Raw genomic sequence first — 25,374 nt, 5'->3', positions numbered from 1 at the left:
TAGATCGGCTACTTTCGGAAGTTTTGGTTCCAAGGAGACATACAATTTCTCTATTGGTAAATGGTTTGTGAACCAGTGATCTAGAGTTGTTAGCAAAACAGAGGCTTGGTCCAACAGGGAGGGAAAGACTTATAGATCACAGACACAGACACTATCAGGGGGCCTATATATCTAGCTCAATGAGAAGAAAGGCGGCCTATGAGTCCGGAGGTCACTGGTTCGATCCCTGTCCCCGACAATGTGTTGAGGTGATCGTGATTTGGCATTCTTAGGCTTACGCATAGTATTTCTTGAGGTTAGGGGTAGGCATAGTTTTACTGAAGTTAAGGTTAGTGAGGGTTTAAAATGCTCATTTGTTAATTGCATGGTTTTATTTCTCTCAAGTTCTATGTTTTCTATGGCTTATTGTGCATATTACTTATCATTGCTTCTTTCTTTTTTCTTTCTGCATTCACTGGCCCCGTATTATTGCTGCTTGCAGCTATATTTTTTATTGAGTTTGTCTTGATGAAAGCAGTATTGTTGAGCCAGTTATAAAGGTAGATTAATCCATGCAGCGCATTTGTGGTTCAAATATGACGGACAGTACATCCGGTGTCACTGTATTTTCTCTCTGGTGTTATGTCTTTCCATACTACAGACAGACAGACAGACAGACACTGCATTTCCTCTCTGGTGGTGTTATGCTTTTCCATACTAGAGACAGACAGGTCAAATATTGTTGTGATACTGTACTGTATATGTTCTTCCTGTGGAGTGGTTTCAACCGTTGAGTTCTTGAAAGCAGAGATGTAGTTTGTTTAGAAATTTCTTCACTGCTCCTCTCAGTGAAGGGGAGATGCCCTGCCTAATGTCTGTGCGCCACTGAAAGCCTACTGTAGGTGCAAATGATGGCTTTACAATGTCCATTTACTGTATGTGTGGACACTGTTATAACAATGTTTAAAAGTTGTTTTCATTTCCACTGTAAATGGACCACCTGCAGATACATGCAGGCTTGTCACAGCTCATTCTACAATCGCACTCACTGTTTGTGATGAGTCCCATTTCCTCCAATATAAAGCCTTCTAAAAGCATTACAAAATGTGTTCCTTTTTTGTTTTTCTTTTTTTATATCCCTCGATTTTGTAACCCTTTTTTTTCACCCGGTGCCAATTTGCTAAGTGATCCTGGGCACTACACTCCCCCCACCAGCCTAGGGAGGCCAGGGCCGAGCTCATGCCTCCTTCAATGCATGAGAGCCAACTGACCTTCTTGTCACCTGACAGGGGGGAGTTTCCCTGGTTGGACGTAGCGAGTGGAAGGAACGCGTTATTCCAACCAGTTCCCTTCCCCTCCATCAGGCGCCCCGGCTGACCAGGGGGAGGCAGTATAGTGACCAGGATTACTACATGTTTTTGTGAGGGTATTAACTACCCTAGGAGACACGGGGAGAACATGCAAACAAAATGTGTTCCTCTACTCCAGCTGTTACCTGATATTCTTGAACATGTGTTCTAAAAATGAGTGTACTGTGCGGGGGGTGTTTAATAAAACATGAAAATGACAATGACAACCTTTTCGATCCCATTAATTTCAATTCTATGTTTTTATAGGCATTTCTGCAGGCTTTGTATAACATACTGGTTCTACAAGCAAGCACATCAGTGCAGGTGGTTTCAGAGTTACTTCTCTGAATCAAGAGTTACAAGGTCTTATACATTTATTGTGAAAAAATTACAGCAATTCATTGATGTGAAAAATAAGAAATGTACTTTTACTTTTACTTAAGTGTTTTTAAAAGCATGTACTCTTGATTACTTAAGTACATTTAAAAGCAAGTACTTTTTTTACTCTTACTCGAGTAACATTTTGACTGAGCTACTTTTACTTGTAGTGGAGTAAATCTAACCAGGGAGTATCTGTACTCTTACTCAAGTACTGGGGTCGAGTACTCTGTCCACCTCTGAGAACGCGCGAACTGCCTCCCCGGGCACAATGAGGGATGGTCACTCTGCTGGGGCGCATGCATCCCCTAATGTGACAGTGTGTGTTAAAACAAATTCCTCTGCGCACACTGCAGCCTTGGACACAGAATCAACTTTTTGCTCATTCAAATAAATGACAACATTCTTTAGTTTGGAAACCTAGGACTACAGTTGTGCACAGAGCCTATGCATAATTCTGCTCTCTCCATCTTTCCAGATCCAGCCTTGGGATTGTATTGCAGTCGACGAGCCTTGATGTCACATTGAAGACATCCTGAGGAACAGTGCCGATTCCAGTGTTGTCACAGATGATCCTGGCCAGGGATATGCGTTGCAGTTCAGCTCTCTGTTCATGGGTGAAGACGCCTGGAGCCTCATACCACAACCTGGGAATAGAGAAGAAGGTGTGAGATGCACGCACGCACGCGCACACACACACACACACACACACACACACACACACACACACACACACACACACACACACACACACACACACACACACACACACACACGTTTATGTATGTATATATGTATGTATGTATGTATCTATGTATGTGTGTAGGCTACTGTGTGTAGCCTACACACTGTAGGGTGTGTAGGGTGTGTGTGTGTGTGTGTGTGTGTGTGTGTGTGTGTGTGTGTGTGTGTGTGTGTGTGTGTATGTATGTATGTGTAGGCTACTGTATGTATGTATGTATGTATGTATGTATGTATGTATGTGTAGGCTACTGTATGTATGTATGTATGTATGCATGTGTAGGCTACTGTATGTATGTATGTATGTATGTATGTATGTATGTGTAGGCTACTGTATGTATGCATGTATGTATTTCTATATCACTCACCTGTCTCCTTGACGGCTATCCCCGAACTGTTTTCTAATGAGACAGGCAAACAGAGGGCCAACGCGGGCACCTCCGCTAAAAGGCTCAGCTACACCACCGAGCCATACGTCGATGTTAGCAGGTGTGCCGTAGAGCTGAAGCAGCCTGCGAGCCAGGTTAGGATTCTGCAGAACTTGACCGAGCTCAGCCTCATTTTGAGGTTGAGAGAGCCCACAACTCTTGCGCCAGGCATTATAACCTTGTTTGGTAAACAAAGAAAATTGTTATGGATTTTGATCCATAACAATTGTTATGAATAATGATATATATATTTTTATATATACATTTTGGTGAGCAGTAGCCTATCATACGGCTTTGTGGTGAAAATGGCCGATCTACAAGTTCATGTGTTGCAAAGAAAGCTTGTAATTCTGCTATCCCCCCCCCCCCCCCCCCCCCAACAAAAGATTTGTTTTATATATTTTAAACATTTTGAAATCTTCGCTTAGGCCTATAATGAAATATGGAGACCAGGTTGAAAGTATTGTACCAGGAAGGCCATGGTCACGTCCTCTAGCCATGTCGAGGGCGCCCAGGTCCAAAGCTACTTCCCTGATGAATTGGAAAAGCTGGTCCCTCACAGCATCCACCAACATGTTATCCTGAGTGTTCAGTTTTGCTGGCGATCTAACCATGCCACGGAGCACAGGGTCAATGCCACCTGAGAAAACCAATGTAAACCAAAAAAAAAGTGTACTGTTAACAGTGGTGGGAAAAGTACTCAAATGTTTTACTTAAGTAAAAGTATCAATACTGCATTGTAGAAGTACTCTGTTACAAGTAAAAGCGGAATTCAAAATTGACTTAAAGTAAAAGTACAAAAGTGTTTGAAAATAGCCGATCTACAAGCTTACAACGCGTCACATCGCGACACTTTGTGAGCTTGTAGATCTGCTATTTTCAAACAGCCTAGGTATAAAATAGAGCTAGTGGTTAATGTATGTTTTATAATGTAATAACTTATATCTGAAAAGTAACTAGTAACTAAAGTTTTCATATAATTGTAGTGGAGTAAAAGTATAATATTCGCCTCTGAGATGTAGTGGAGTAGAAGTAAAGTACAGAAAATTGGAAATACTCCAGTAAAGTAAAAAGTACCTAAAAATTGTACTTAAGTACAGTACTTGAGTACATTTACTTAGTTACTTTCCACCACTGATTGTTACAATACCCATTGAAGAAATATTATTTAAAAAAAAACAGTCCAATTGTCTTTGAAAACACAATCATTTTGTGGACGTACCATACCTTCAAAAACAATTCTCCAGGGAGTAAAGAAGGCCTGGAACAACGGGACATTACGGCCATCAGCCTGCCTGTAGTTTTCATCCAGACGGGGCAAGACAGGCTGGAGGGTATTGTGTCCAAAGCGGTATGCCGCTGTAGCAAAAACGTTGGAAATGCTGGGGTCTACATTAGGGTCGTAGCCAGGGTAAGGGCCAAGCGCTTGGATTCCGGCAGGACCAAGAATATGTAGCAGGTAGTCCGGGAACACGAACACCTAGAAGATATGAAATATTGTGGTGTCAGCAGTGGTGTAAAAAGTACTCGAATGTGTTACTCATTCAGTGCCATTGACGCGTGATTTGGGAACGTACGGGACCGGTTGGCAAACCCCGCCCCCGACTGTCTCCACTGGCTGAATCACGCCTGCTTGAAAGGTATACATGGGTGGGCCTTGCTGTATGTTATTCCACGCAGTTAGTGACAGGACACTGTTACTAAAAAAAACACAACATAAAGACAGCTTTTGTGCATTTTTGCAGTAGGAGAGGCGTTCTCACATGCCCTATTTTCCTGTACAGTTTGTTGTATGTAGGCCTACCGTTCAATTTTTTTGTATAAAATTGAACGGGGGGGTCGCGATTACATTTTTCTTTTTCTTTGCGGAAGCACAGTGAAACCCTCTGTGATTAGCAGCCATCAGGGGATCGATCATACTGGAGATAAATATTCTGTGACTACTTGAAAAGGTAAGAAAATTGAAAAATCGCTGGCACAGTACGCAATATTTTTTAATTTAATTGGCACTGAATGAGTTAAGTAAAAGTATCAATACTGCAATGTAGAAGTACTGTTACAAGTACAAGTCAGGAATTAAAAATGTACTTGAGTAAAAGTACACACGTTGTGAGCTTGTAGATCTGCTATTTTCAAATAGCCTATAGGTATAAAATAGGGCTGAAGTGGTTAATGTGTGTTTTCTAACGTAATTATTTATATCTGCAAAGTAACTAGTAACTAAAGTTTTCAAATATGTGTAGTGGAGTAAAAGTACAATATTTGCCTAAAAGTACTGAAAATTGGAAATAAAATTAGGTACAGTACTTGAGTACAAACATGTACTTTGTTACTTTACACCACTGGAGAAATATGAGTTCATATGTTCCCTCATGTCATGTTACCTGTGTGTAGGCACCATTAATCTTGCGAGCCTCTTGGTAGAGCGTCTCACCGTCCCAGTGTGGGTTAATTCTCTTCAGTGCACGGGCTAAGCGGTTGTGTTCACGCATGAATAGTGTGTGAAGAGATGTCAGGTACAAGTTCTCATTCACACGGCGATCACCTGAAAAAAATAGCAAAACAGACAATGACCAAATATCAATCACTTCCTCTTGTCAATATGTCAAACACTATCATTGGATGTTTGCCTTCATTTGATTGGTCAGGTGGGCTTTAACCCATTAAGACTGGGAACGCTCCTGTGTGTTATTTTATATTTCTTTGGCTATTAAAAAAAATTGCAGTGATCTGCCAAATGTGTGCAAGCCTTTACATTTTTAACTCAAATCTTTGCTTCTGGGGGTCCCTGGAACTAAATATTTTGAGATGGGGGGTCCGTGGTCCTTCACATGAAAAAGGTTTGAGAACCACTGATATTATAGCAACATAAGATTGTTTTTGTTTTTTAACTGTTAGGATTTAGAAGACATTTGTAGAATCCCCAGAAGCAAAAATTTGAGTCAAAAATGTTCGCTTTAAAAAACATATATACAAATAGCAGATCTACAAGCTCGTAGTGCGAGCGCTACAAGCTTGTCTATCTGCTATTTTTGAATGGCCAAAGAAATCTTAAAATGACACAGATCTGCATTCCCGGTCTTAATGGATTAAATGAGTGTATCAATAGCATTCTTCATTCTTCATCAGATTCAAATATTTTATTCTCAGCCAGGGGCCGACTGGCCATTTGGCGTACCGGGCAAATGGCCCGGTGGGCCGCCATATTTTCGCTCCCGTTTTAGGATTATTACGGTCATTTCCGGGTCGCGCGGCCCAATTATTAGTTACGTTAATGTTTGGGCTGGGATGCTTTCCAGCGGGGGCCTCAGTGCGGCTGCAGAGTTCATGTAAAGGGCTGGGCTGAAACAGTGAAACGCTCCCCCCACCCCCCTGTTGACAAAACGCTCGCACCCAGGGCTGCATTTTGGTCCCAGTCCGGCCCTGTTCTCAGCCTCAGAGTCAAACAGAGCTCACACTGACCTGAAATGAAACAGGGCACCTCTTTTGCATTTCGGTCACGGGTGATCTCTCTGCGCGTGGCACACGTGTTTGCATCCAGAGGGTCGAAGGGAAGCAGATCGCGCCCACCTTCTCTGAGCGCATTGACACGCATCAGGCCCCTGTCGTTTGTTAAGTCACGGAGGCTAATTGCTTGCTGTTCCTCGGACCCATATATTTGGCCGAGGTCGAGGAAGGCCGTCAGAGCGTTGATCTGCTCTCTCTTGTTTGGTTTAGCACCAAAGTTGAAGGCTGAAGTTCCTGTTCCACAAGCAGGTGCCGATCTGAAGGAAGGCAGGCAACCTTTGGGGGGGCGGGGACAACGAGGGTCATCTTTGGGTAACTGTTTGTTGGAAAGCATAGATTAAGCACTTAGCCCTTTATACGTCGACAAAATTTAGTGAAAATAGTTGATCTATCACTTTAATGACGTGCCCAAAATGGGGACACCAGATTCAGTGCTTGAAGTTTATGCGAAGAAAAAAACAACAACACTGGGAACAGTTTGGGGAAATGTTGAAATTGTTGCAGGCTAATAACATAACATAAACATAAAGATTATAGAGTACATAAGTCCTGACGTCACTCGCTCATCCCCAGGTTCGTAAAGTAATTTCTCTGTGGAGAATAACATTGGATCATCATAGAATCGTCTCATATAAGAATTGTGGTCCAAAAATAAACAAACTGTCTCGGCGATATTGTCAGGGAGGAGGCTCTGTATCGTTTATGATAGTCAGTCGCTTATATTTGATACAGTCTGTTTTTGGCGAAGATTTAACTAATTCGGCGGAAGTAACATTATCGTTTTCTCACCGTCAGTTGATGCTTCATATCCATGAGAGCAAAACCGCCAGGGTCATTTGTTTATTTTTGGAACACAGTTCTTATTTGACGCGATATTAAACACGTCTATGGGATTCAGAGCGGGGGTGGAAAACCGCGAACCAGGTAGACAAACCAAGGATGTGTAAATGACGTCAGACTTCGGTGCTCTATTGCAGTAAGGCTAGAAGAAGGACACCAACCATAATGGGCATGCAGGGCTCTTCTTCCTCGTCTTCCTCACAGCTCTCATCACAGTTAACATCATTGCTGAAGGAACGGATGCTGGGGGACTCGGGTGTGAAGGTAAGATCATGATCAATCCACTGGCCAAAAAAGGGCATCATGAGGCTGTTCTCTCTGTCACTGATCACGTTTGCATCCATTGTGCGTAGAATGTTGTTGGAGACCTCTCTCACCTTAGAGAGGAGCAGAATTGGTCATGTTTGCAAAGTAATCTATTGAAGATGTTATTCTGATATCTCATGCATCATGCAGTACATCCAGTAGACTACTTAAGCAATATTACACGAGAGGGTGTGCTTTACCGTCATTATTGGCACGCCAGTGATGCGGTCAGGAACGAGGCGGAGCCGAGTTCCGCAAGCATCACTGAAGTGCCAATAATGTAGGTAAAGCACACCCTCGAGTGTAATATTGCGATTATACCACAGTTAACAAAACACATCCAAATGTATTCATATTGTGGGGCAATTCATAATAAAACTGTTTTGCTATTATCCGTTTCCCTGTAAAGAGAAGAGTTTATTTGACTGAGACATTAAATAGTCCCTGTAGCAGCGCTCTGAGGCACCGTCTCATCAACACAGCTGATTCCAGTAGGCGGGAGGCATACGATAATCCGACATCCCTTTTCTCCGACTATGTGGCATCCGCGTGCGGTTAGGGTTAGGGTGCGGGTTTGGTATAGGGTTAGTATTGGAAACGTCGGAGGCATGCGCTGTCGGAGGAATGCGCTGTCGGGCTAACGTATTGCACCCCCAGTAGGCTATATGCTCCGTCGTACGACCATGTCACGTGGCCAAAATAACTGATCTACAAGCTGACAACGCGTTGCGATGGCGACGCGTTGTGTACTTGTAGATCGGCTATTTTCGCCACATCAACCGTAAGTCCACCAAATAAGTCAAATAAGTCAAAATTAACAACATAGTCCATTTTGCAGAGCTGTTTGTTCTCCGGTGGCGGCGGTGGGTCAGGCTACAGTCAGTTTGTTTTTCTACCGTGGGACAGCGTGACGTCACAGCACAGCTGTGCCATATATGGTCTAATCAGGTGCGGACTGCAGTGCGGAGTGATTTATTAATGTGATTAGGCCCGTGCTATCATGCTGGTTTGAAGCACGGCTAGATAGCTATTTCAACCAATCAGATTGCTTGGTCGGAACTACCTGTTGTATAAACTACAGTATATCATACCAGTGGGAGCATCACATTGTTGATCTTGTTTCTGGAGCCTTTTGTTAGGAAGATGCCATCATCGTATTCAGCAGGAAGCCAGCGGGCGAATGGGGTGTTGGAGGCCCCAAGACGAGGGTTCCTCCTAAAAAAAAACATGAGAGTCATGCATTTGACAGATTCAATTGAGAAACCCAAAGGAAACATACAATTCCAGCCACATTTCTAACACATTTAGCTGTTATATTAGAAACACTGTTCTGGAACATTTGCTTTTCTTAAAGATAAGTTTCTAAAATTAAATTGACTATAGACCTTCCCCTTCGGGGGATATGAGCACCCAAATATGTGCAATGTGGGTAGCGCGCTGTGTACAGACGGTAGATCAGGGATGGAAAGTGACTTAGTACCGGCAACACTTGCAACACACACGCGCATCCCGTCACGGAGCCACAGGCTCATAAACAGTTCCAACAGCTGGAGCCGTCCCTCGTTGCGAACACACACACACACACACACACACACACAAACAAACATACAAACACACAAACAAACAATCGCGGACGGACGGACCCGCGTGCGTCCTGTCGCCGCGTCCTGGCGCACACATACACACAACCGTAATAATAAATAAAGTACCGGTAATAAACAGACTTTTATGGCTGGGGCCTAAGGCCAAAGTGACCAAAACCATTTTTTTGCCCATGTATGGAGAAAACAGGTACAAAACATGCCCATGTATGGACGAAAGGGGGACAGACTTTTATGGCTGGGGCCTAAGGACAAAGTGACCATGCCCATGTATGGAGAAAACAGGTACAAAGCCTCATGTAAGCCAGACCCCCTGGGTCCGGCAACAAACATAATAAGGTGCTAATTAGGCTCAGCTGTGTAATGTAACAAATGCACGATGGCAGCTCTTACAAGTTGTTGCAGACGTTTGTGGCCGTGCGGAATCTGTTCACGTTTTGGATGGTGCGGCATTGTGGGTCACGCACTCGAGCGCGACATCCCGTTATGTCAGCGAGGATCGTCAGCTGCTCAGGAGTAAGAAGATCTGAAAAGAAAGTATTAAAATGTTTATGAGTTTCTACATAATGTAGCCTATATAAGCCTGATTTATACTTTGTCTAATGGAGTTGTGCACCAAAAATGGTGATCTACAAGCTCACAACGCCTCACAATGCTACATATTGTGAGCTGGCAGATTCTGCTAGATTGCGCTTTTCGGGACACAGGTATAGATTGTGTGTGGAATGCAGTGGTGTAAAGTAACTGAGTACATTTACTCAAGTACAGATTTGAGGTACTTTTACTTTACTGGAGTATTTCCAATTGTCTTTACTTTTACTTCTACTCCACTACATCTCAGGGGCAAATACTTTTAATCCACTACAATTATTTGAAAACGTTAGTTACTGGTTACTTTGCAGATATAAATTATTACATTATAAAACATACATTAACCACTTTAGCCCTATTTTATACCAAGGCTATTTGAAAATGGCCGATCTACACGACGCGTTGTCAGCTTGTAGATCTGCTATTTTGAAACATTTTAGTACTTTTACTTTTGGTACTTTAAGTACATTTGGATACCAATACTTTTGTACTTTCACTCGCGTACATTTTGAATTCTGGTCTTTTACTTGTAACAGAGTACTTTGCAGTATTGATACTTTTACTTAAGTAAAACATTTGAGTACTCTTTCCACCACTGGTGGAATGTGCATTTGTGTTGAGGTCTCAGCTGACCTGTTGCATTCAAAGAGCGTTTGTGCACGCGGTGCACCTTGTCGCGCAACAGCCTGATGGTTTGGGCCATGTAGTCTGCAGAGCGCACTGCTTGGCGGGTATCTCCGCGTGGTTGCTTCATGAGCCGAAGGATATCAGAGGGGCTGACGTGATCCCTACGCACCCTGCGCAGGCTCCTTGAAAGAAAATAGGTAGTAATGATAAATGAAAGAATCATGTCTATAGGGCATAGCAGTGGAGGCCATTTTCTGGTTCCACTTCAAAATAGTCAATGCATTTTTCCCATTGACATTTCCAAAAATATTTAGATCAATTATTTTAAGCTTAGAATCAAGCCATCCAGGGTCCTGGTGAATCATGACCATAAAACGTTTGATTATTTTTGAAAACGGCAAAACAAAGGGTATTTATTAAATATAGTATATCATATAATTGAATATAAAATAAAATAAAAAAATCACAGAAAAAAATGTGTTATGGTCATGATTCACCAGGACCCTGGATGGCTTGATTCTAGGCTTAAATTAATTGATATAAATATTTTTGGAAATGTCAATGGGAAAAATGCATTGACTATTTTGAAGTGGAACCAGAAAATGGCCACCACTGCTATGCCCTATACAGAGATCGAAATATCCTCCTGTCCTCCATTTTTGTTTTCATTTGTTATCCAAGTGTAGTAGATTGGCTAAGAGCCTCTGCCTAAAGACCAAAAGCCTAATCTCCCCAAGCCGAGGGTGATTCCCTTTTAGGCCAGACTAGTGCATAAGATCATTAGCTTTAGTGTCCCTTCCTGCGTGGGCTCAAATCCTGGGTGTTATCCGTCTTAATGAAATTAACTCATCAAAGGCACCACTCACTTCACATTGGGTGTGATTATTACTGTTCCTGTTGAAGCAGAATAAATGCTTTGTATGCATTATTCCGTTGTTTAGTGAACTGTATTGTATGTAGTAGGTAAATTCATTAACTCACTCTTCTCTGGAGTACTTGTAAGCTTCATCCACAATTTTCTTTGCCCTCTCAAACGCATCTTGAAAGTATGGGCTGCCCAAATGTTCCCCTGTAAACCATCAGAAAGAGAATTACAGTAGCATGTCCTTCCATACCATGGAAATTGCCAGGGTTTGTGATATCCATGCAAGCAATGACCAACCTATGCTGAGCAGCTATACAATGAATATAATATAACTTAATGAAATTATGCAGGAGTTTTTCATTTTGTAACATAGTATACCTGATGGAGTAGAGTGGCTGTGCATGAAGCACATGCCCAGTGTCAAAAAGATGAAGAGACAGGGCTTCATCTCTGAAATGTATGATGAGAGAAGAAATATCAGTCTATTTCATATAGAGAGCAAATATAGCCTACAATAGGTCATTTTAAAATCGAAAGAAACATATAATAATGACCCCGGGCCCTTACCTGTGGCTTTGATGGTCCTCCGAGAACTCCAACATACAGTATGAAGTTGTTTTAGCATTTAGATGACTAGCCCTACCACTACCACTGGCCCTATACTTATAGTCAGAAACAGGCCTGGCCCCGCCTGTGTTGTAGCTCAATAGTAGTTCCTTCAGCCTTCTCCTCATTATTAAGTGTTTGTTTGACTCTGACTCCACTGATGACTGTGACTCATCGTGGATTGGGGATGAGGGCTGATGCAAGGAAGAGGTGGAAGGGCCACACAGGTAGTTGGTGTGGAGAGGTAATTTCCCTCCTGAGCCCGCGGGGGCCTCCCCTCGGAGCAGGAGGAGGAGGACGGGGTGTGTGTGTGTGGGGGGAGGAAGCTTTGTGAGCTTGTAGATCTGCTATTTTCAAACGTTTTTCTTTTTTTTAAACTTGTGCAATGGGACATTCAGCATAATGAGTACTTTTACTTTTGGTACTTTAAGTACAATTTTATGCCAATATGTTTGTACTGTTACTCAAGTCAATTTTGAATTCCGGACTTTTACTTGTAATGGAGTATTTCTACATTGCAGTGTTGATACTTTTACTTAAGTACAACATTTTAGTACTTTTTCCACCACTGGGGCTGTGTCTCGGTTCTCTGTTACCATGCACCCATGCTCCTACCTCCTCTACCTCCGGAGGGGACCCATCCCAGCAGAGGAGGACCTGGCTGTTTACATCCGACCGCAAGGCCCGTAGGCAGTGGTGGAAAAAGTTCTCAAATGTTTTACTTAAGTAAAAGTATCAATACTGCAATGTAGAAGTACGATCCATTACAAGTAAAAGTCTGGAATTCAAAATGCACCTGAGTAAAAGTACAAAAGTATTGATATCAACATGTACTTAAAGTACCAAAAGTAAAAGTACTAAAATGTTTGAAAATAGCAGATCTACAAGCTCACAACGCGTCGCGTAAAACCCTACTCACTTTCAAAACTGCCCTACAAAAACACCTTCAGGAGGCTGCAAATCCAAACGGGCCCCTGTCAAAGTCTTAACCTACCCCCCCCCCCCCCCCCTCCTCGAACTGTCTATTGTACGTATTCCTTGTTTTTCATACCAGTAACCTGTAAGCTGATTGACAATCAAAAATAATAAACAAGTAGTTAAACATAATAATCAAGTTAAACTAATAATATAATCAAATAATAATAATCAAACATAAACATGACAAACAACAAATTCCTTGTGTGTGTGTGTGTGTGTGTGTGTGTGTGTGTGTGTGTGTGTGTGTGTGTGTGTGTGTGTGTGTGTGTGTGTGTGTGTGCACGTGTCTGCACATGTGTGTGTCAGTGTGTGTGGTTGTGTATGCAGAAAGCTACGTTATAATGGTAGAAGCAAGTGGAGAGGCTTGATTCATCAGGCTGGCCCTCAGTTTATGTTTAAAGTTACTGAGTGAAGATGAGGAGTTGGCAATAAGTATGTGTGTATTCCAGAGTAAAGTTCCAGAGTGTACTTCCATGTACTGTTTCCATGTCTTTTCTAAATAAAGTATTCAATCAATCAATCAATCAATCATGCTCTTCAGACCGGAAGGGTATTCGACCAATTGTGATGCAGTGTTGGTGATGATGTATTTGTGAATCTCCCATTTCTGCTAAGCAGCTAGCTAGCCTGGGCTTAGACTAATTTGGATTCCAGAAGGAGTTATTTATGAGACGGAAAAAGCTAAATGGGAGTTAGGGGGAATCGGCTTTGATTTGATTTGATTTTATTAGACAGGAAAAAACACATGTTACATCATGTTCATGGTAGAAACGTCAAGGATACAGACACATAAAAGTCTTGCGACTTATTTTCATTGTGGTCCTTGGTCTGAGACAAACAACATTGCAACAAAATACATACAGGTAGACAGTACAGTAATAATCCTCAATAAGCGATCATTTAATAACACTATTGATTAATAATCAATCCCTATTTGGTGCATGTCATTAGGCAAATACTAAGATCTGTGAGCTTGCAGACAGGCTATTTTCACTATTCTTGCACTAAGAAAATAATCAATTGTTGCAGCACTAATCACTTCTAACCTTGTTGTCATGTTTCTTCTGTGTGGTGAATGAAATATAATAATAATAATGCACAACAATAATCAAACAAAATGTGCACCGTACAGGCCCACCCTGACATTACCAAGGAGAAGGGATTACCGGAGGGAGAGGATCGAGTCCTACGTTGAGGGAGGGAGGAAGCTCAACGACTGGCACGCGTGGGTCGCTCTGGAGACATACATGCAGGTGAGATATGCATACATACATACATACATACATACATACATACATACATACATACATACATACATACATACATACATACATACATACATACACACACACACACATACATACATACATGCATGCATGCATACATTGATTGATGATTGAATATTTTATTAGACAGAAATGTAAAAACAGCACGAGTACAGTCAACACTTTGTCTAAAAGGATAACACCAAAAACGTCCTTGCGGTCTTGTTTCCATTGGGTTCCTCGGTATTCACTTCATTAATATATAAATTAGCACCAAACATTCAATATCATCACAATATAAAAAACAATATATGTACAGAGTAGAGGGAAAAGGGGGGGTGAGGGAATGGGGGTAAAGAAAAGAGGGGGGGGGGTCGTCTGTCTAAGGGAGAAGTGATAACTACCTCCCCCTTTGGCCTCCTGAAAGATGCATTTTCGTGGTTGTTTTAAAGGAATCCCGCAAACTACATTTTTAAAGGGATGGGGTCAGGGCATTCCCCACCTGGGTGGCAGTGCTGTAGAAGGAGAATTTACCCATGTTTGTTTTATGGGTGGGTGGTACCAGATCGTTTTTTACGCTCCCTCTAGTATTCTGGCTGTGGATGTCACTGACTCCATCCATCCATCCATCCAAATATGCATGTATTTGTACACACACACACACCCACCCACCCACACACACACACACACATACACACATTGTAGCGTCCCCATATCTGGCCTACCTCGCTCCCCTGCGTGAACTAGCTCTCATTGGCGCCAGGGGGTTGTTGAGCCGTGGGTCGTGGGTTCGATCCCGGCTTTTGGGCACTGAACTGTTTGTTACGATACATGCATGCATGTATACATCACATCCCCTCCTCCTCTGTAGCTCCAGGAGCAGTTTGGCTGGGCTTCCTTTAAGAAGTTGTTTGCTCGGTACGAAAGGTTGAAAGGTTTGAAAGGTTTGAGGTTCTAAAGGTTTGAAAGGTTTGAAATATTTGAAAGGTTTAAGGTTCAAAAGGTTTGAAAGGCACTCAGAGTTACACACCTATAAGGGTCCATTTGGTTCCATTTGTACACTAAGGGTTACAGACCTAAAGTGAGTGATATCATCTGTACAGGCAGTGACACAAACATCTTTTTTTATTTTTATTATTTTATTAACGTGGTTCTTTAATGAACATGTTTTTTAATCAACTCAGTCCTTAGAGGATGTTTAAACAGCACAAGGTTGAAACAATAACAATAACACTTAATTAAACAACACACGCTTCAATGACTCACTTAATCACACAGACACTCTGATTTTAATTGTTTATTTGGGGAGATTGTCAGAAGTGTAAAATACCTTTATTAAACAGACGCTTAATCCCACAAAGTATATACTCAAAGTATTCAAAAGGCTTTTTTTTTAAAATAGCAGTGCATTGCTGTATTGAAATGCAGAACACCCCCTCCCCCGCCACAAAAATAGTGAAAATAGCAGATCTACAAGCTCACTATATGTCGCACCGTGGGCATGTTGTGAGATTGTACAGTAGATCTGCTATTTTCACTATATTTCAAATAGTGCAATATTTATTTTAAAGATATTTTGGGGGCTTGTCTGCCTTTATTTGTACAGTGGAGAGTAACAGTGAGGGCAAACTTGGTGTCTATCATGTTTGTTGACCATTAGACACATGTTGGTAATCTTATCTTTACGATCGGGTGTGTCTGTAACCCATATTCTCACATTTCCAAGTCGGCAGCTATCTATAAATCCAATCCAATCTAATACGCTTTATTTATATAGCGCATTTTACAACTTAAGGTTTCCAAAGTGATGTACAGAAATAAAAAAACAGATACACTGGGTAAGCTAAAACACAAAAAAACAACAGCAAAAACATACAGCAAAATAAGAAACAATATAAACAACAAAAGGAGAGACACATCACTGAAAATACAAGACGCAAAAGCGCCAGCAGACAGTGAAACAAAAACAGACCATAGCAACTTTCAAACGCTATCGAAAGCCAAGGTGTAAAGGTGGGACTTAAAGGTAGGGTAAGTGATTTACTTTGGTTAAAATAAGTGTTAAATAGCTCTATATTCTGATAGTACTCATTGCTATGGAGTGTATATTCTGTTTACTAAAGAGCTGGAGAGACCCCTGTGACCGAACAAACGCTTTGTAGCAATGATTACTATCAGAATATAGTACTTTACTTTAACAAAACAAAACAAGAAATACCAAAAAATATCACTTACCCTACCTTTAAGGCGAGATTTAAAAGTCTCGATAAATCATCAACAGGGAATTAAAGCTAATATAAACTGCAGGCTTTCAATTCCTGGAACGTTTAGCATGCTATAATGGAAGCCATTGTTCTCACATTCATACAAAATTAAAAAATATAACAATTGAAATCTTGTTTGAAATGACCAAACCATAGAGTTAAAAATAATAGAGAGGGCACCGGATATCCCCTCCCATCCACTTGCATTGAATTTCTCACCCAGCGCATGGGCCGAAATCACCCCTTCTTCCAGGTTGGGAAATGTGATTGGCGAGGCCTATTTGGGGCTTCTGCGACGTTTTGCGTCACCTCGGTGCGCAACCCCGTGCGCAAGCTCGTGAGTCGCGCCCATTGGTCAAAACTTTCGTCGAAAATTTGTCGTTTTCGCTCGTTCATGTACAGTGGCCCCAGCTGCAGTACCTATGAATGGCCAGCATGTCCAATGCGCTTCAATGCAACCACTGGGTTCTGGGGGCTTGGACCAAACCTGCCTACCGATGATGTCACTGCAGGCAGGTTTCTGAACTGTCCACAGCCCTCCTCTGAGATACAGAGTGAGTAGACAGAAATGGTAACATATTATAACGAGCTTTAGTGAGGCGCAGTTACATGAAGATTTTTCCTTCTTTTTTTTCCAACACTTTTTCAAGATTTTTTGTTTTTTAACCCATCGTAGAGGGGTGAGGGACATGGTGAGAGGCATGGTGATAGGGGCCACCTACAGATGTGCCACTTCAAAACTTCACACGTTACTGTTCTTTCCCTGAAAGTGGCCTGAAAAGGCATGTTTTCCTCCCTGTTCTGCCCTTAAAATTGCACTGTTTTGACCCTGAAAAGAAGTTGTCACTAAACCCCCCCGTTTTTCCCTTCAACAGACACCCATATGCATGAGAACAAAAGAATGTGTGTTGAGAAGGTGTCAGACTCATTATGAGGCGAAAGGTGATTTGAAGAGTTGCTCAAATTAATTAGCATCATAAAAGCAGTGATCATCAAAATAATTCATCATTTTAAATGCCCTTCTTTGTCCCTCTTATTGCCCTGGGAATCCCCTTAAAATGTACTGTCTTGGCGATGGCAGGACATGTGAAGTTTTGAAGTGGCACATCTGTATTCCCTCTCGTTGGCTCCAACCGCTGCAAATCTAAGGTCTAAATTGTGTATTTTAATAGCTTTTTATTTTATTTATTTTTTTAGATCTGACGTTCATAGTGACAGAACAATGTAAAAAAAAAAACAGAAGTCTCGCTAGACGAGATTGAAATCTCGAGATAGAAAAGAAAAGGCTCCTTTAATACTGCAATGTGGAAGTACTTTGTTACAAACAAAAGTCCTGAATTCAAAATGTACTGAATTCAAAATGTACATGAGTAAAATTACGAGTACATAAAATGACTTATGCATATACTTAAGTACAATACTCCAGTAAATGTACTCCTAGTTACAGTACTGTCCACCACATGACGTAATGCCATATGAGGGTGGCACAGAGGATAGCTCTGTGGACACGTGCATATCACAGCATAAAACCCCACCGCTGGACAAAGCGTTTAGGAGAGGGGAGGACGGGGTCAGGGACATGAAGACGCTTCCAAACACACACCTGTTCCTGACATGCATGTTGTTATGTTCATTCTCTGATGTGCAAGGTATTCATGTTCAGCATTTCTCATTTGGTTTTTTATTTAATTTAAATGTAACACATTTTTAAAGAGGGCATGTTAGTTGATTTTGTATTATTATTTTGTCCAAGTCTTTTAATAGCCTACTATTATTGTGAGATTGTGAGATATCGGCTATTTTCACTATTTGAAATGGAGCGTAAGTGGTTAATTCATTACATATCTCGAGTTTGATAATTTTTCATTTGTAGTCATTGTACATGTGGGGTATTCTGGGGCGACCGTGCTGGGAAAACATGCTGGGAAAACATAGCCGACATATAAACTCACTACCTGTTTTAAACATATAAACTCACTACAAAAATGACATTGAAACGAAACTGAACTCGATAAATACAGTCATAATGGAAACCCAAATGAAAAATGTCAGAGCTATGATTCTTCTGTGTTTTGTCCTTCTTAGCTTGGTCTTCCTGTGACATACAGGCCCAGTTTGGAGTCAACAGATTTCACAAGGTATGTTATGTATGTGTGTTTTAGGTATATGCATGAAATGTCTTGACTAATCTTTGACGTGTTTTTTTTCTGTTTTTCTCTTTGCTCTGTCCCTGTCTGTCCCCCCGTCTGTCCTTTTCTGAAAACAACTGGCTCTCTGTGTGTCAAATAATTGATTTCAAAATACTACTGTTTACAGTCTATAAAGATTTAAGTGGTTTAGGGCCAAAATACATTTCTGATCTTGTACCATATCATGAACCATCCAGATCTCTCAGGTGGTCTGGGAAAGGATCTGCTTTCTGTTCCTGCAACCAAAAATAAACGTGGGGAAGCAGCATTTTACTTTTTATGTTCCACATATCTGGAACAAACTACCAGAGAACTGCAACCTTTGTCTTTGATAGAGCTACTTTTCCTTTTTCTCTTTTCTTTTCTCTTCTGCACTTTAACTATCTGTACATTTTTACTTATTTTGTCTTAATGCGTCCTAATGTCATGTTATAATTGTGTCTCCTTTGCTTGATGTTCTGTGTAAAGCCCATTGAATTGCCTTCTTGTTGAAGTGTGCTTTACAAAATACAACTGCCTTGCCTTGCATTATCATCAATATATAGGTGATATAATTATAACCTTGTTGATTGTCATGTGAAGGCAGGTGACTTGGTCCTGGGCGGTTTGTTTCCCATCCATATGGTTCCATTCTATCCTGAACTGAGCTTCACCTCCAAGCCAGAGGAACCAATCTGCTACGGGTGAGCTATCAGCCAGCACAACTTGACCCATTCAATCCGGGAACACATCTCTGTCATTTTAGATTTCTTCGGCTGTTCAAAAATAGCAGATATACAAGCTCACAGCGCAGCACCGAGTACCACACTGTGAGCTTGTAGATCTGCTACTTTTTTTGGCGAAATCACAAATTGGGAAAATGTGTGCAAATCTTAGAATATATTTTTTCTTAAAGCGAACATTTGTAGCTGAAATATTTGCTTCTGGGAGTCCCTGGAACAACATATTTTGAGATGGGGGTCCACGGCCAAATACATATAACTTTGGGTGGTACATATAAGTTTGAGAATCACTGATAGAGCAACAAGATAGACACTTGTAGAATCCCCAGAAGCAAAGATTTAAGTTAAAAATGTTATATCAAATGAAATATATATTGAATATATGTGACAAAGATAAATATATATATATATATATATATATATATATATATATATATATATATATATATATATATATATATATATATATATATATATATATATATATATATATATTGAAAATGTTTTGAAAATGTGTGCAAATCTTTCAATATATATATATATATATATATATATATATATATATATATATATATATATATATATATATATATATATATATATATATATATATATATATATATATATATATTGAAAGATTTGCACACATTTTCAAAACATTTTCAAAAGAAATAGCAGAGCTACGAGCTTGTATATGTGCTATTTTTGAATAGCCAAAGGTTTTTTGGTTAAAATCTTGCTTCTGTATTGTGATAGTCATCATTGCTATAGAGCAGGGGTCAGTGTGCCATATCAATCATATTAAGTGTAATTATGACATCAAATCAAAATGAAATATGTCCAACAGATTTTCATTGTCCATATACATAACAACCTTTTATTTTGAGTCTTCTTCTTTAACACAATAAAATGACCTGCACACCATCTACACTTGCACGATAAGGACAACTTTATTTAGGCCTAAATTGTGCAAGTGTAGACAGAGTCCAGGTCATTTTAATGTGTTCTAGACATCTGATCCCTGCCTACGCAGCCGTCTCTGAGCTGATCAGGTGTGCATAAGACCTTTCTTTTCCCTCTTTTTTCCTCTTTTTCTTTAGAACTATTTTCTTTCAGGATGTGATGATCATTACACTCAGAGCAATAACCCACTTATCTCCCAGACTCCCTCCCCAGTCAGAGTTAGGCGTTTGAACAAATGTTGAAAATAAATACAAATGTTACATTGCAGGATTCCAATTCAAAAATACCAAAAAAAAATTCAAGATTCCAATTCCAATAGCAAATATAGCAGATCTACAAGCACAAAACACGTCGGGTGCGACACGTTTTGAGCTTGTAGATCGGCTATTTTTGCAACTTTTGTGTGACAAACTAGAATGACGAAGTACGGCATTAATTTACAAAAAAATAGTTAAAATATGGAGATAAGAGGTTTCTGCCCGACAGCAACAGTATGCAATGTGGCCCCCTGGACTGATGATAGAGAGGGCCACTATATTTCCACACTCAAAGTTGCCCACCCCTGCTATAGAGTGTTTGTGCTGTAACAGTGTTAAATAGCTCTATATTGTGATAGTAATCATTGCTATAGAGTGTTTGTGCAGTAACAGTGTTAAATAGCTCTATAGTGTGATAGTAATCATTGCTATAGAGTGTTTGTTCAGTAACATTGTTAAATAGCTCTATATTGTGATAGTAATCATTGCTATAGAGTGTTTGTTCAGTAACAGTGTTAAATAGCTCTATATTGTGACAGTAATCATTGCTATAGAGTGTTTGTGCAGTAACAGTGTTAAATAGCTCTATAGTGTGATAGTAATCATTGCTATAGAGTGTTTGTTCAGTAACAGTGTTAAATAGCTCTATATTGTGATAGTAATCATTGCTATAGAGTGTTTGTTCAGTAACAGTGTTAAATAGCTCTATATTGTGATAATAATCATTGCTATAGAGTGTTTGTTCAGTAACAGTGTTAAATAGCTCTATATTGTGATAGTAATCATTGCTAGAGTGTTTGTTCAGTAACGGCGTTAAATAGCTCTATATTGTGATAGTAATCATTACTAGTGTTTGTTCAGTAACAGGGTTAAATAGCTCTATATTTTGATAGTAATCATTGCTATAGAGTGTTTGTTCAGTAACAGTGTTAAATAGCTCTATAGTGTGATAGTAATCATTGCTATAGAGCGTTTGTTCAGTAACATTGTTAAATAGTTCTATGTTGTGATAGTAATCATTGCTATAGAGTGTTTGTTCAGTAACAGTGTTAAATAGCTCTATATTGTAATCATTGCCGTAGAGTGTTTGTGCAGTAACAGTGTTAAATAGCTCTATATTGTGATAGTAATCATTACTAGTGTTTGTTCAGTAACAGGGTCAAATAGCTCTATATTGTATGGTATGGCCTTGTATTAATTATTGTATAAAGTAGATTTTCTCCTGATTTGTCAATCTGAAAAAATAATCTTTTAGTGTTAGAATGTTGGGAAGATTGTGTGGCTTGTAGACCACCTACGTCACACAGATACAGGAAGTAAACCGGAGATGGCGTAGCAGTAGTGGCTCAGAGCCTCTGCCTGATGACCTAATATCCGCCCTAATATCTCCTCTGGCCAACGGGCAATTCCCATTTAGGCTAGTGGATAAGATGTTGGCTTTCCACATGGACGACATGGTTCGAATCCCGGGCGTTACACTGGCATGTCTTTCTTTTTTGGGCGGTGCAACCACCCCTATATGTGAGGTTTGGACCCCCACCCATTGCACCCCCCCAACCCTGCGCTGTGATTGGCCACCATTGTACCCCCCTAACCCTGCACCGTGATTGGCCACCATTGTACACTGGTTGACTCTATTCAGGACTGATTGGCTAGTGAAACACATGACACATGTCAAGTCCTATAAATAGGTATGTGCACTTAAAGGTAGGGTAAGTGATATTTTTTGTTTAAAATAAAAAGTATTTTGTTAAAAGGTTTAAATACTATATTCTGATAGTAATCATTGCTATGGAGTGTTTTTTCAGTAACAGATGTCTCCCCGTCTCTCCAGCTCTTTAATAAACAGAAAATATATTTTTCAGTAGGTGTCAAAATCTCAGCCAATCAGGAGAAAGTACCCATTTTTAAGCTTAATTTGTATAGTGTTCCAGTTCCAATTTTGCCTGCTCATTTCTTATTGTCATCACTTCCAATTTCACTTGTTTAATCTATATCCTGGTTGAGTTCTCTGTCCTGGTTGGATGAAGTTGGAAATGAAACTGAAACTGAAACGAAAATGCATTTTCTGTTTAATAAAGAGCTGGAGAGACAAGGAGACTCCTAATACTGAACAAACACTCTATAGCAATGAGTACTATCAGAATATAGAGCTATTTAACACTTATTTTAACCAAAGCAAATCACTTACCCTACCTTTAAAAAAAACACATTTATGTTTTTTTTTAAGTGAATCACCCACTGTGATGACCACTGTGACCACACCGCCCACTTCACACTGGGTGTGATTTTTGGGGCGGTGTAACCGCCCCCTATAAGTGAGGTTTGGACACTGACCAATCCTGCACCATGATTGGCCAATAGTCTACAACGCAGTCTACAACGCTAACCCTTCCACAGTCAATGCAAATCTATACTTTTGCAAAGTCAGCCAATCACATTACAGCTAGTGTCATCACCACTAGCTGTAATGTGATTGGCTGACTTTGCAAATTCAGGACTGTGATTGGCTAGCGAAACACATGACACATGTGCAGCCCTATGAATAGCAGTATGGACTTAAAAAAAGTCACCTTTTTTTAAGTGAGTCATGTTGTGATGACCACACACCGCCCACTTCACACTGGGTGTGATTTTTTATTTTTGTCTTGGGTATAGTTTTGACGTCCTAAGTTTCAGACAGTCGCAGGTCACAGTGTATGTAATGAGTAATTCGTAATATTAATTAGTAATTATGTGTAGATTTGACGTCCTAGGTTTCAGACGGTCGCAGGTCATGGCGTTCGCCGTGGACGAGATCAACAGAGACCCCGCCCTCCTGCCGAACGTGACGCTGGGGTACCGCCTCTACGACACCTGCTGCATTGTTCTGGGCGTGGGCTACAGAGCCGCCGTCTCATTGGTCAGCGGCAGGGAGGAGCGCGTCCGATTGGACGAAAACTGTGACGGCTCTCCTCCGGTGGTGGGAGTTGTGGGCCCGGAGTCGTCGACGCAGTCCATCGCCCTGTCAAATATACTTGGTCTGTACCAAGTACCTCTGGTAAGTAATCGGTACTTATATATGTATACTTTATACATACATGTCAAGTATACTAGGTCTGTACCAAGTATTTATACTTATTAAAGGGCAAGACCACTTTGGTAGAGGTTTGGGTTGTGTAGTTACCTTGCCATGATGTAACTCCAAAGGTGGACAAGAAATCAAAAATAATTGCTCCATTGATTAGAAATTGATCATTCAAAATATGCTCCTCATTGACTTACATTGTAAGGATGAGGATAATTCCTTTTAACAGGTCGTTCATGAAAGTCCTTGCGGTCTTGTTTCCAATGAGAACCTGTGAGCAATTAGGGGTTAAGATAAGAGTCTTGCTCAGGGACAAATTTCATTTCATCGACACATATGTTGACCTGGCCTGGAATCGAACCTGGGGCAACCAGGGCCTCTGGCTCCCTAGGCAGGCTCACTAACCACTCAGCTATGGCCGCCCCCCAGTCAGCAGTAAAACAGTAACGGTAACGGTAAAACAGCTCTCAAAGGCACTCTTTTAGCACATAAATGAACACAAACAAAGTTGATTCAGACAATATAGAACATCACCAAACCCAGTACCGTTTTTTTTTTTAAATGAAAATGTTAACTTCCTGTTGATTTTGCTATTTTATTAAGAAGAAACCCTGGACTGGATTCACGGATCCGGATCCGGATCTTCAAATAGTAAAATCAGCAGGAAGTTAATATTTTTATTTAAAAAAAAAACTACTGGGTTTGGTGATGTTCTATATTGTCTGAAGCTTTGTTCGTGTTAGAACTATTTAAATAAACACTGTTCGTGTTTGTTTACGTGCTTAAAGAGTGACTTTGAGAGCTGTCTTACCGTACAATGTAAGTCAATGAGGAGCAAATTTTGTGTCAGCCTGTACTATTCTCTGAAATGGAAAAATAATGGATCCAATGTATTATTTAGTCACAAGCTCTTGTTAACACTTTTCATTGGTTCATATTTATAATACAAAAAAACCTACACACAGACTTAAAGGACGACTTCACCACTTTTCAACATATCTTCATATAATAGGTCCTCACTAATGCTCATGATAAAATGGTACAATTTTTTTCTAATCAGTCTGTGTCTCAGAGGAGGGCTGTAGACAGTTCAGAAATCCGTCTACCAGTGACATCATCGATGGGGAATCCAAGCTAATAGAAACTGCAGGCTTTGTATTCCTGGAAAGTTGAAATGCAATAATAGATCCCATTGTTCTCGCCTTAATAAAAATCTGAATTAAAAAATTGTAATCTTTTTGGGAAAAAAAAGTCCTGCCTAACGATGATGTCACTGGTAGACGGGTTTCTGGACTGTCCACAGCCCTCCTATGAGACACAGACCAAGTAGAAAAAAATGGTATCATTTTATCATGAGCATTAGTGAGGACCTATTATATGAAGATATGTTGAAAAGTGGTGAAGTCATCCTTTAACCACTTTTATATACTTTCAATTATTTTCTTATTTTAATTTTTCATGTTTAATAGTGAAGCCACAAGCTTGTCGATTGGCATGTTTTTTTAATGGCACATATTTTGTTTTGCATATTTCGTTGGTCAGATATTTTAATAATTGAACATATTACGTACATACTGTATCGTCAATGTTGGGTGGAAATCTTGTACGTCCAAAACTGTTCCTTTTTGATTATTATTTAAAAAAAAGGTTTTATAATAGCGAAAATAGCCGATCTATAAGGTCACAACGTGAGCTTGTAGATCTGCTATTTTCACTACTTGTGTGCGACACTCTTGTATAATCAAGTAGAGCATTCATTTACAAAAAAACATAAAAAATATTTAGATATGAGGTTTCTGCCTGACAGTGACGATATATTTTGTATTTTGCAGGTCAGTAATTTTAATAAAT

General features: G+C 40.2%; 3 protein-coding genes across 3 annotated transcripts in view; 2 read left to right on the top strand and 1 right to left on the bottom strand.

Moving 5' to 3' along the window:
- Positions 1-25,374, top strand: part of triap1 (TP53 regulated inhibitor of apoptosis 1) — a 311,612-nt gene that overhangs the window by 243,541 nt on the left and 42,697 nt on the right. The window lies entirely within an intron of this gene.
- LOC311050090 (eosinophil peroxidase-like) lies at positions 2,152-11,645 on the bottom strand (the record flags this gene model as incomplete). The annotated part of the gene is made up of 12 exons (XM_084064056.1): positions 11,591-11,645; positions 11,329-11,416; positions 10,354-10,529; positions 9,523-9,655; positions 8,620-8,743; positions 7,384-7,599; positions 6,338-6,698; positions 5,260-5,420; positions 4,103-4,355; positions 3,345-3,515; positions 2,816-3,053; positions 2,152-2,353 (listed from the first exon to the last, which is right to left on the bottom strand). The coding sequence occupies exons 1-12, from the start codon at positions 11,622-11,624 to the stop codon at positions 2,152-2,154; spliced, it is 2,157 nt and encodes a 718-aa protein (XP_083920182.1). The 5' UTR covers positions 11,625-11,645.
- The window catches only part of LOC311050089 (extracellular calcium-sensing receptor-like), a gene marked incomplete at both ends in the record, with an annotated part of 39,262 nt that continues 37,120 nt past the window's right edge, over positions 23,233-25,374 (top strand). Inside the window, one exon of the mRNA XM_084064055.1 lies at positions 23,233-23,496. Coding sequence (XP_083920181.1) covers positions 23,233-23,496 — 264 coding nt within the window. The remainder of the gene's footprint in view (positions 23,497-25,374) is intronic.

The sequence above is a fragment of the Gymnoscopelus microlampas genome (assembly GCF_963454915.1).
Source record: "Gymnoscopelus microlampas genome assembly, chromosome: 8".
Classification (NCBI taxonomy): domain Eukaryota; kingdom Metazoa; phylum Chordata; class Actinopteri; order Myctophiformes; family Myctophidae; genus Gymnoscopelus; species Gymnoscopelus microlampas.
Note: the sequence above shows the minus strand (reverse complement) of the source record. Positions and strands in the feature narration are given on the sequence as shown.